A 12,292-nucleotide genomic window follows, 5' to 3' on the forward strand; every position below is an offset into this window, starting at 1 on the left:
GGCAGGCCTGTGCCCCCAGCTATCTGGGAGCCCCCCCGGACTCAGGCCCATAGTAACAAAGGGTGCGGGTGTCCAGGGCGAGGTGCGGGTTCAAGGGGCAGGGAGGGGGGAGCCCAGGAGAGCAGAACTGGGGCCTGTCTGCCTGCGGGGGGCGGGCGGGGACCAAGGGGGCCCCGGACGGGGAGAGGCCAGGGGGAGGGGGAGGGGGAGGGGGAGGGGGAGGGGGAGTCTCCCTGAGGGAAGCGCAGGGGCCTGAAGCTCCCGCCGAGGGCTTTGCCCAGAGGGTGCATGGGGCGCTCGGGCCGGGGAAACGGGAGGGCGGAAGGTGGCTCGGGGGCGGGACTCCGGAGCCGGGAGCCCGCGGTCCTTCCGGTGAGGCGGGGCTCCCTCGGCCCTCCCCGAGCTCGGCCTCGTCCCCGCTTGCAGCGCCGGCTGGAGGCGCACGGCCCAGGTGAGCAGCACGGACTGCCCCCCCCGGACCGCGCCCAGCGAGAAACCCCAGTGTGGGGGGGTCTGGCTGCAGCCCCCTCCCCCCCGGGGGCTCCTCCAGCAGTTGGGGGAGGAGGGGCACTGGCTGCAGCCCACTTCCCCCTTCCTTGTTGGGGCTCCCCCAGTAGTTGGGGGGGGGGAGGAGGAGCAGGGGGTGCAGGCCAGCTCTAGCCTCTCTGCCAGCTCTTCAGAAGAGGAGGGTTTGGTTGCGGCTTCTTCTGCTTTAAGACAGTACTTGGTCTGTAAATGGGATACCCTCTGCCCTTCCTGGGGTCAGCTGTCCCTATGGGCACAGACTAAGTAACGGTCCCTATGTGTTGCCTTTCTCTGAAGGCAACTGACTTCTCAGACTGGGAAGTGCGAACAGGGCAATACAAAGTTATTAGGGCTGTCAAGTGATTAAAAAAGTTAATTGCACGATTAATCGCACTGTTAAACAATAATAGAATATCATTTATTTAAATATTTTGGATGTTTTCTACATTTTCAAATATATTGATTTTTATTACAACACAGTGCTCACTTTATTTTTATTACAAATATTTGCACTGTAAAAAACAAAAGAAATAATATTTTTCAATTCATCTAGTACAAGTACTATAGTGAAATCTTTTTATTATGAAAGTTGAACTTACCAGTGTAGAATTATGTACCAAAAAACCTGTGTTCAAATATAAAACAGTGTAAAATTTTAGAGCCTGCGAGTCCACTCAGTCCTACTTCTTGTTCAGCCAGTCACTCAAACAAGTTTGCTTACATTTGCAGGAGATAATGCTTCCCACTTCTTGTTTACAATGTCACCTGAAAGTGAGAACAGGTGCTCGCATGGCACTGTTGTAGCTAGCATCACAAGATATTTACCTGCCAGATGGGCTAAAGATTCATATGTCCCTTGATGCTTCAACCACCATTCCAGAGGATGTGTCCATGCTGATGATAGGTTTTGCTCAATAACAATCCAAAGCAGTGTGGACTAATGAATGTTCATTTTCATCTTCTGAGTCAGATGCCACCAGCAGAAGGTTGATTTTCTTTTTTGGTGATTTGGGTTGTGCGGTTTCCACATCGGAGTGTTGCTCTTTTAAGACTTCTGAAAGCATGCTCCACACCTTGTCCCTCTCAGATTTTGGAAGGCACTTCAGATTCTTAAACCTTGAGTTGAGTAATGTAGCTATCTTTAGAAATTTTGCACTGGTACCTTCTTTGCGTTTTGTCAAATCTGTGGTGAAGGTGTTTTTAAAAGGAACAACGTGCTGGGTCATCATCCGAAATTGCTATAACATGAAATGTATGGCAGAATGTAGGTAAAACAGAGCAGGAGACATGCAATTCTCCCCTGAGGAGTTCAGTCACAAATTTAATTAACACATTATTTTTTTAACGAGTGTCCTCAGCATGGAAGTGTGTCCTCTAGAAAAGTGGCCAAAGCATGAAGGGCCATATGACTGTTTAGCATATCTGGCACGTAAATGCCTTGCAATGGCAGCTACAAAATTGCAACACGAACGCCTGTTCTCACTTTCAGGTGACACTGTAAATAAGAAGCAGGCAGCATTATCTCCTGTAAATGTAAACAAACGTGTTTGTCTTGGCGATTGGCTGAATAAGAAGTAGGATTGAAGTTTTACTTTGTTTTGGAGTGCAGTTATGTAACAAAAAAAAATCTATATTTGTAAATTGCACTTTCACGATAAAGAGATTGCACTACAGTACTTGTATGAGGTGAATTGAAAAATACTATTTCTTTTGTCTATCATTTTTACAGTGCAAATATTTGTAATAAATATAATATAAAGTGAGCACTGTACACTTTGTGTTCTGTGTTGAAACTGAAATCAATATATTTGAAAATGTAGAAAAACATCCAAGAATATTTAATAAATTTCAATTGATATTCTATTAACAGTGCAATTAAAACTGTGATTAATCATGTTTTTTTTTTTTGAGTTAATTATGTGAGTTTAACTGAGATTAATTGACAGCCCTAAAAGTTATGTCTGTGTTCCTGGGAAAGTGCTTATCTTCCAACAGTTGAGGGTACAGACGCCCTAGCAAGAACTTAAAGTTCTGCTTGCATTTTTCACTTCAGCTAAGTGTGTGCTGTACAAGCTGGAAGGCAGCTATTGTCTAACAGCAGCCTTGCATAAACAGTCTAGGACTGTCAGCGAAGCATAATGCTGTATTAATTTGAAACCACCTAAGGAGTTTGGTCCCCAGTCCTGCAGAAACTGGCATGCTTAAGTCTCATTGGATGTTGATTCCCTGAGACTACTTGAGTGTTTAAATTTTCACAAGTTTGGGGCCTAGTTTAGTGTCAAGGTTGTTAATCATGATAAACCAAGATAAACATTGGTAAATAGCATAAATAGCGTCTCAGGATCTTGAATGGCTACAGCACTGATACTCAAATTGTGACTCACGAGCTGTAAGTGGCTCTTTAATGTGTCTTCTGTGGATCTTTGCAGCACGTGGTATTAAAACAGTGTGTGATTTAATTGTTAACCAACCTAACTTATTAACCAATCAAGATGCTTTTACTATGTTGTTAATCAGTTGTCAACTTGCATCAAGTTATTAACTTCTTTGCTGTGAGAATTATATAACTAAATATTTCCCATCATGCTGTTTAAATATGAATAGTACTATAGTGAATGAAACAATGAATTCACATTACTGTGGCTCTTTTGGGTAATGTTGATTGGTAATTTGGCTACTGAACCACTGAAGTATGGGTATCACTGGGCTACAAGTAATCAGTACCTCCCTTTTATGTCTCATCTAAAAGAAGGGGTCTCCATCAGCACAGTGCCCATTAAGCCTTGCTGGGGCATTGAGTTAGTACTACATCAGAGGGCATAGTGACAGAATCACTTGCTGCTTCCTTAGGGAAACCTCCCAATACAATATCCACTTGGCCTTGGGCTGCTAACTTGTGAGTTCTGACATCCCTGCTTTAAAGGAATCTGCAGAGGTAATAACAGGGTTGTTCTTTTGTTTAATTCTTTACAATATGTAAAGAAGTCCTGGGGAAAAACCTTAAGGGAGCTGGAATTTACATTTGAAATTCAGGTATTGTCTACTTTGAAGACTGTGGATGACTGAAGAACTGGTAGGGAAATTATATTACAGGCACCAAGGAAGTGGAACCTGTGTGAAGAGAGGGATTTTTATTCAGACTTTTTATACTCTTGGTGCTTTGTTTGTTAATGCCTAGCTAGCTCAATTGCCGGATAGTTTTGGAGGAAAGAATCAGTAACAATCCTGTTCCTTCAGTTAAGCGTTGTCATAGTTACCACCGGAGTTCTTGGCTCCTCCAAGGGGTCTTCAGCAAAAACAGGAAATGCAAGACTTATAAATCCATACATATTAAGGCCAGAAGGGACCATTATGATCACCTAGTCTGACCTCCTGTGTCACACAGGCCAGAGTATTTCACCCTGTATATTCCTCATTAAGTCCAATAACTAACTAGAGCATATTTCTTTACAAATATATGCGATTGGACATAGTATTCCATTAATGGTATCACCAGTGTCAAATACAGAGGTAATAACATCTCCCTATTGCTACCTAATATTCTGCTGCTTATACATTCAAGGGTTGAATTTGCTCTTTTGGCAGCGGCATTGCCATGAGCACACATGTTCAGTCAGTTTTCATTGTTACCCCAAAGTCCTTTTCACAGTCACTGCATTCAAAGATATAGTTCCCCATTCTGTAAGTATGGCCTGCGTTCTTTGTTCCTAAATATATGATCTGCATTTGGCTGTATTAAAATACTTCGATCACCCCAAAGTTGCCACACAGTCCAGATTGCTCTGCTGGGGTGACAGGTTTTCATCCTTATTTACAACCCAACATTTTTTGTGTCATCTGCAACATTTATCAGGCCACTGGATTTTATATTGTCTTCCAGATGGTTGATAAAGATATTCAATATCATTGTAATGAAAGCTGATCGTTGTGTGTCCCTAGTAGAAGCCCCCCAGCTTGATGATGGGTCTCTGTTAGCAATGACGTTTTGAGATCTCAGACAGTTTCTAATCCATTTAATGTGTGCTATATTGATTTCTGAATGATACTATTTTAATCAGCATATCATGAGGTACAAAGACTTGCAGAAGTCAAAGCATATTGTATCAACACTTAAAAAATCAAGCTTATTTGAAAGGACCTATTTTCCGTTAAAAAAAAAAAAAAAATCTCGTCAGGCATTAATTCTACCATCCTTTTATTCTTTATTGATTGAGCCTTGTATCAGCCAGGATCAGTGTCAGTCTGACCTATAATTACCCTTATGATCCCATTTACTCTTTTTGTATTAAAAGATTTATTAAATATTAATATCAGTGCTCCAGAAATGTCCTCGGCCTACTCTTTTAAAACAGGTGCCAATTATCCTGATTTGTCATTCTAAAAATATTTATCTTTTGGTGAGTCTGTTTAATGTCCTTCTTAGTTACTGTTGGCACAGAAAGGATTTCACTATCATGTGACACCAATATATCATCCAGCTTCTTGCCAAATTAAGAACAGAAATCTTGATTGAACACTCTTGTCTTGTTTGCATCATTAATGATGTAATCACCATCTATATGCATCATGGATCCATATATTGTTAGGATTTCTTTCGTTCCTAATATTTAAAAAAAATTACTTCTGATTGGTTTTAACATTATTGGCCATAGATGGTGTGAAGTAAATATTACATTAAATGTTCAGGATTGAAAGAAATATAGTTTCCTCATTTCCTGAGCACCATCCAGCCTGTGCATTGAATAAGGCTGTCCCATGGGGGAAAAAGAGTATGTGATTATGTAAATACAGAATGTATAATGCATATGCACAATAGTGGTGCATTGAGATTGCAGTTACTTACATTCTGCCATTTCCTAACTTTTGAGTTGATTTATTAACCTAAATAACCTTCATTTAACATAGTTATTTTTGTACATAGAAATGTAAATAGATTGGCCAGGGATTCAGTTATATAGATAGGGTATTGAATGCCATACAGTCTCTGGGGTAGATGGTGTAATGACACAGCTAATGCCTGGAGAAGCAACTGCTGCAGAGAAATGTGACCTGCATGAGATCTCCTAGAAATAGTATATACTTTGTCTATGGGGAAGGGAAGGAAGAAGCCTGGTCCAAGGCCTGTCAGAAATGTGCTGCAAGTTTATTTTGGAAAATAGAGGCTTCTCACAAGGAGAGACTGCTGTAACACTGGAAACTAGGCCACTTTGCTATGGAAGGGACTATCTTTTGCTGGAATGTCAGTGGTGCCTCACACACTTAAGCTTTCCTCATGCCCATGTGGGTCTGTGCTCTGCTAGCCTCCTAAATATCCTTGTTTTGGGGATCTGTGCTGTCACCTCAACTCAGTTTTTGCCTTCCTTTAGGTTAGAAGTCATGACCCTTACTCCCTTTCTCTGTTCCCTAAACCATATATGTAATATCTTTCCAAATGATAATTGATATCAGTTCAGTTGATTAAAATCCCAGGATGTTGAGCCGGCTGACGTTTGTTGTCAGTTTTAGTCTTAACTCCTGTTTGTTTTTCACTTTTAATATGTAATTTTGTCATTTCAGGTTTGTGCCGTGTGTTTGAATGTTGAAAAGAGCCTGGAATGGCTTCAGTAAAAAAAAAAGCTGTGTGTAGATTTTGAAGCTGTGAATTTTCATCAGTTCTTCTCTTCCCCCTTAATCTTCCCCTGTTCTTCGCAGCAGGATAAATGTTTTGTTTCAGAACTAATCAGATTTCTGGTCAGATGTTACATTACATGTGGCAGCCAGATGGATGGGAATGTACTGGGAGTTCTTTCTTACAGGAAACTAACATCCCCAATAGTCACTAAGGGTGGGTGTAACCTTCATTCATTTTGCCAGACTTTTAAAGTATTGGTAGGAATAAACCCACAATCAAGGTCTTTATTTAAAAAAAATTTAAAAAATATAGTTCACTTACAGATTATAATCATAATTGGCTAGCCTCTGCCTCCACTCCCTTCTTGGGAGCAGGGACTGGGTTAATCTCTGATAACAGGACAGAGCAGACAGTGTCCCATTTGCTATGCTGGAATGCTGTACAAGGTTGGGATGTCACACTGTAGGGTGTTGTGGGGGCTGAACACTACACTCTATGCCAAAAGTCCAGGAGATGGCTTATCTGAGGGGAGGGACTTGACAGCTGACGGGCTTGGTATCTGCTTCTGGAGAGCCACATGTAAAAGATAGACCTGCCTTACTTTCCTCTGTCTGCAGCACTCAAGAAATGCCATTACGCTTGTTTCACTTTCCCTGAGTGGAGTTTGGTTGAGACAGGAGAGGAAGAGGGAGGGGAATTTACTTTTATCTGGTGCAACATTCCAGCATAGCAATTGGTACTCTGTGCCGTCCTGTCCCGATGTCATTAGAGATCAACTCAGCCCCTGTTTCAGCTAGCCAGCCCCCTGCCACATCCAGATTTCTTTCTGCGTACTTGCCAGAATTGTTTCTTTAAATTTTCTGTACCTCTTGGCTGCTGTATGATTGGCAAGAGTCCATACTGTGGGGTCCTTTACCTCTCAGCTTGTCTCCCTCTGCTATAGTGCTAGGGCATCCTGCTGTGACCTGGCTGGCAAAGAAATGTTAGCAGAAGCCTCCTCTCTCTCTGGAGAGCTGTGAGAGGGAGAGGCAGGTCTAGCTGTTGCATAGAGGAGCTGAGAATACTGTCTGACCCCTCAGGTCCTGGGCTATAGGTGAGAGCCTGATTTTGTATGTTAAGTGGAAAAGAGGGTGATTGATTTTGCTTGAGCAGCTGAATCCATGATGGGAGAGGAACATAAGGAGGGCCATAGTGAGTAAGACCAATGGTCCTTCTAGCCCAGTATCCTGTCTTCCAACAGCAGCCACTGCCACGTGGTTCAAAGGGATTGAACAGAGCAATTACTGAGTGATCCATCCCTTGTTATCCAGTCCCAGCTTCTCGCAGTCAGAGTTTAGGGACATCTGGGGAATAGGGTTGGGTCCCTGATCATCTGGGATAATAGCCATTGGTGGACCTATCCTCCATGAACTTATCCAATTCCTTTTTGAACCCAGTTTTATTTTTGGCCTTCACAGCATCCCTTGGCAATGAGTTCCACAGGTTGACTGTATGTTGAGTGAAGTATTTCCTTTTGTTTGTTTTGAACCTGCTGCCTGTTAATTTCATTGGATGAGCCCCAGTTCTTATGTGAAGGGGTAAATAACACTTCCCTATTCACTTTCTCCACATCATTCGTGATTTTATACACCTCTGTCAGATCGTCCCTTACTCATCTCTTTTCCAAGCTGAAAATTCTCCGTCTTTTTAAACTCTCCTTGTATAACAGCTCTTCCATATCCCTGATCATTTTTGTTGCCCTTCTCTGTGCCTGTTCCAATTCTAATATATTTCTGCAGAGACAGGGTGCCCAGAACTACATGCAGTATTCAAGGGGTAGATTTACATAGTGATATTTTCTGTCTTATCTGTCCATTTCCTAATGGTTCCTAACATTTGGTTAGCTTTTTTGAATGCTGCTGCACATTGAGTGGATGTTTTCAGAGCACTGTCCACAATGACTCCAAGATCTTTCTTGAGTGGTGACAGCTAATTTAGTCCCCATCATTTTGTATGTATAGTTGTTTTCCAATGTGTATTACTTTGCATTAATCAACATTGAATTTCACCTGCCATTTAGTTGTCCAGTCATTCAGTTTTGTGAGATCCCTTGTAACTCTTTACAGTCTGCTTTGGATTTAACTATCTTGAGTAATTCAGTGTCATCTGCAAATTTTGCCATTTCACCGTTTAATCTATTTCCTAGATCCTTTATGAATATGTTGAAGAACACTGGTCCCAGTACAGCTCCTTGAGGGATCCCACTGTTTACCTCTCTTTGCTATGAAAACTGACCATTTATTTCTAACCTTTGTTTCCTGTCTTTTAACCAGTTACTGATCCATGAGAGGACCTTCCCTCTTATCCCATGACTGCTTACTTTGCTTAAGAGGCTTTGATGTGGGACCTTGTCAAAGGTTTCCAAAACGTCCAAGTAGACTATATCCACTGGATCACCCTTGTCCACATGTTTGTTGACCCCCTCAAAGATTTCTAATAGATTGGTGAGGCATGATTTTCCTTTACAAAACCATGTTGACTGTTCCCCAACATATTGTGTTAATTTATGTGTCTGATGATTCTGTTCTTTACTATAGTTTTAATCAATTTGCCTGCTACTGAAGTTAGGCTTACTGGCCTGTAATTGTCAGGATCACCGCTGGAGCTTTTTAAAAAAATTGGAGTTACATTAGCTATCCTCCCATCATCTTGTACAGAGGCTGATTTAAGCAGTAGGTTACATACCACAGGTTTCAGAGTAACAGCCGTGTTAGTCTGTATTCGCAAAAAGAAAAGGAGTACTTATGGCACCTTAGAGACTAACCAATTTATTTCAGCATAAGCTTTCGTGAGCTACAGCTCACTTCATCGGATGCATACTGTGGAAAGTGTAGAAGATCTTTTTATACACACAAAGCATGAAAAAATGGGTGTTTACCACTAGAAAAGGTTTTCTCTCCCCCCCACCCCACTCTCCTGCTGGTAATACCTTATCTAAAGTGATCACTCTCCTTACAATGTGTATGATAATCAAGGTGGGCCATTTCCAGCACAAATCCAGGGTTTAACAAGAACGTCGGGGGGGGGTAGGAAAAAACAAGGGGAAATAGGTTACTTGCATAATAACTTAGCCACTCCCAGTCTCTATTCAAGCCTAAGTTAATTGTATCCAATTTGCAAATGAATTCCAATTCAACAGTCTCTCGCTGGAGTCTGGTTTTGAAGTTTTTTTGTTGTAATATCGCAACTTTCATGTCTGTAATCGTGTGACCGGAGAGATTGAAGTGTTCTCCGACTGGTTTATGAATGTTATAATTCTTGACATCTGATTTGTGTCCATTTATTCTTTTACGTAGAGACTGTCCAGTTTGACCAATGTACATGGCAGAGGGACATTGCTGGCCCATGATGGCATATATCACATTGGTGGATGTGCAGGTGAACGAGCGTCTGATAGTGTGGCTGATGTTATTAGACCCTGTGATGGTGTCCCCTGAATAGATATGTGGGCACAGTTGGCAACAGGCTTTGTTGCAAGGACAGGTTCCTGGGTTAGTGGTTCTGTTGTGTGGTATGTGGTTGGTAGTGAGTACTTGCTTCAGGTTGCGGGGCTGTCTGTAGGCAAGGACTGGCCTGTCTTCCAAGATTTGTGAGAGTGTTGGGTCATCCTTCAGGATAGGTTGTAGATCCTTAATAATGCGTTGGAGGGGTTTTAGTTGGGGGCTGAAGGTGACGGCTAGTGGCGTTCTGTTATTTTCTTTGTTAGGCCTGTCCTGTAGTAGGTGACTTCTGGGAACTCTTCTGGCTCTATCAATCTGTTTCTTCACTTCCGCAGGTGGGTATTGTAGTTGTAAGAATGCTTGATAGAGATCTTGTAGGTGTTTGTCTGAGGAGTTGGAGCAAATGCGGTTGTATCGTAGAGCTTGGCTGTAGACAATGGATCGTGTGGTGTGGTCAGGGTGAAAGCTGGAGGCATGTAGGTAGGAATAGCAGTCAGTAGGTTTCCAGTATAGGGTGGTGTTTATGTGACCATCGTTTATTAGCACTGTAGTGTCCAGGAAGTGGATCTCTTGTGTGGACTAGACCAGGCTGAGGTTGATAGTGGGATGGAAATTGTTGAAATCATGGTGGAATTCCTCAAGGGCTTCTTTTCCATGGGTCCAGATGATGAAAATGTCATCAATATAGCGCAAGTAGAGTAGGGGCGTTAGGGGACGAGAGCTGAGGAAGCGTTGTTCTAAGTCAGCCATAAAAATGTTGGCATACTGTGGGGCCATGCGGGTACCCATAGCAGTGCCGCTGATTTGAAGGTATACATTGTCCCCAAATGTAAAATAGTTATGGGTAAGGACAAAGTCACAAAGTTCAGCCACCAGGTTAGCCATGACATTATCGGGGATAGTGTTCTTGATGGCTTGTAGTCCATCTTTGTGTGGAATGTTGGTGTAGAGGGCTTCTACATCTATAGTGGCCAGGATGGTGTTATCAGGAAGATCACCGATGGATTGTAGTTTCCTCAGGAAGTCAGTGGTGTCTCAAAGGTAGCTGGGAGTGCTGGTAGCGTAGGGCCTGAGGAGGGAGTCCACATTTTACCATTACATATTACCATTTACATATTACCAGCAGGAGAGTGGGGTGGGGGGAGAGAAAACCTTTTGTAGTGGTAAACACCCATTTTTCATGCTTTGTGTATATAAAAAGATCTTCTATACTTTCCACAGTATGCATCCGATGAAGTGAGCTGTAGCTCACAAAAGCTTATGCTCAAATAAATTGGTTAGTCTCTAAGGTGCCACAAGTACTCCTTTTCTTTTTACATACCACAGTTACTTGTTTTGCAGTCTCATATTTGAATTCCTTCAGAACTGTTGGGGTGAATTGGTTCCAAAACCATCTCTATTGAAACCTCAGTCTGGGACAGTTTCTCAGAGTTGTCACCTAAAAAGAATGGTTCAGGTGTGGAAATCTCCAACACATGGTCTGCAGTGAAGACCAGTGCAAATAATTCAAGTAGCTTCTCCACAATTGCCTTGTCTTCCTTGAGTGCTCCTTTAGCTTATCGGTTGTCCAGTGGCCTCACTGATTGTTTGGCAGGCTTCTTGATTATCATCTTTCCACCAAGTTTCTGTGATGCCTATTATATCAATATTGACATTTAATACCAGGCACTCAAGTTCACCCGTCTTAGTATTTAGATTTTTAGCATTTGTATACAAGCACTTATAAAATTTGTCAATATTTAGTTGACTGCATTCATGTGATGTAGTTGAATGGGACTCTTTTTAAGTTGATTGTTTCTCTTCCTAGCCTACAGGTACTTTATAAACTCCTATCCTTTCCTTTTTACTAGGCTATGGAGAATCCCTGTTAAATAGATCCTTCCCTAAGGGATGTCTCTGTCCGAAAAAAGTGCTTTTCTGCATCTGTTGGCTTTCCCCCAGCTTTTAGTTTAAAAATTTTTCTACCAACTTTTTAATTTTACTTGCCAGCAATCTGGTTCCATTTTGATTTAGGTGGAGCCCATCCTTCCTGTACAGGCTCCTCCTTTCCCAAAAGGTTCCTCCATTCCTAATAAACATAAATCCCTCCTCCCAACACCACTGCCTCAGCCACCCATCGAGATGCTGCATTTCTGCCTGTCTAACTGGCTCTGCGTGTGGAACTAGAAGCATTTCAGAGAATGCCACCATGGAGTCCTGGACTCGAATCTCTTACCAGGACTGCACATAAGTCTGTCTGTCTGTCATTGAGAGATCTGCAACCTTCGTGTCCGGCAAGCAATTGGCTATGTGTTTCTCCTAGTTATCAGAAGCCTGGGCAGTTGGGGACCTCCCTCTGGAGCCATCTGCTTCTCCAGAAGCAGCTAGAGCAGCAGCATGCTTTTAACCATTTCATGTTTGCTCTCTACTAAAGGCACATACAGGAGTGGGCAGGAAGCCTGCTCTAGCAGGTGCAATCTGCACTGGTGAGCCATTGCCATGTGACGTGGCTGGCTCTGTAGTTGGTGAAGACCTTCATGCCCTCTCCTCCTTTATAAATACTCTGGAAGGAGCCGCCTGTGAATGCACTCTGGTTAGAATAACTAGAGAAGGCTGGGTGTGCCTGAGCAGCAGCAGTGTGTGCTCAGAACTTGGGCTACATGGGGCATGTCAAGTGCTGAGCAGCATCAAAACCTTT

At 42.5% G+C, this 12,292-nt stretch overlaps 1 protein-coding gene across 2 annotated transcripts in view; it reads left to right on the forward strand.

Annotated features, from left to right (window-relative positions):
• Window positions 1-273: 273 nt before the first annotated feature.
• Window positions 274-12,292, forward strand: part of MPG (N-methylpurine DNA glycosylase) — a 47,655-nt gene continuing 35,636 nt past the window's right edge. The window contains exon 1 of one of the 2 annotated variants that reach the window (XM_048865962.1): window positions 274-448. In XM_048865962.1, coding sequence (XP_048721919.1) covers window positions 289-448 — 160 coding nt within the window. In that variant the 5' untranslated portion in view covers window positions 274-288. Of the gene's footprint in view, window positions 452-12,292 lie in introns of both variants that reach the window. The other variant, XM_048865960.2, reaches the window with a different exon arrangement.

Source organism: Caretta caretta, chromosome 10 (assembly GCF_965140235.1).
Source record: "Caretta caretta isolate rCarCar2 chromosome 10, rCarCar1.hap1, whole genome shotgun sequence".
Classification (NCBI taxonomy): domain Eukaryota; kingdom Metazoa; phylum Chordata; order Testudines; family Cheloniidae; genus Caretta; species Caretta caretta.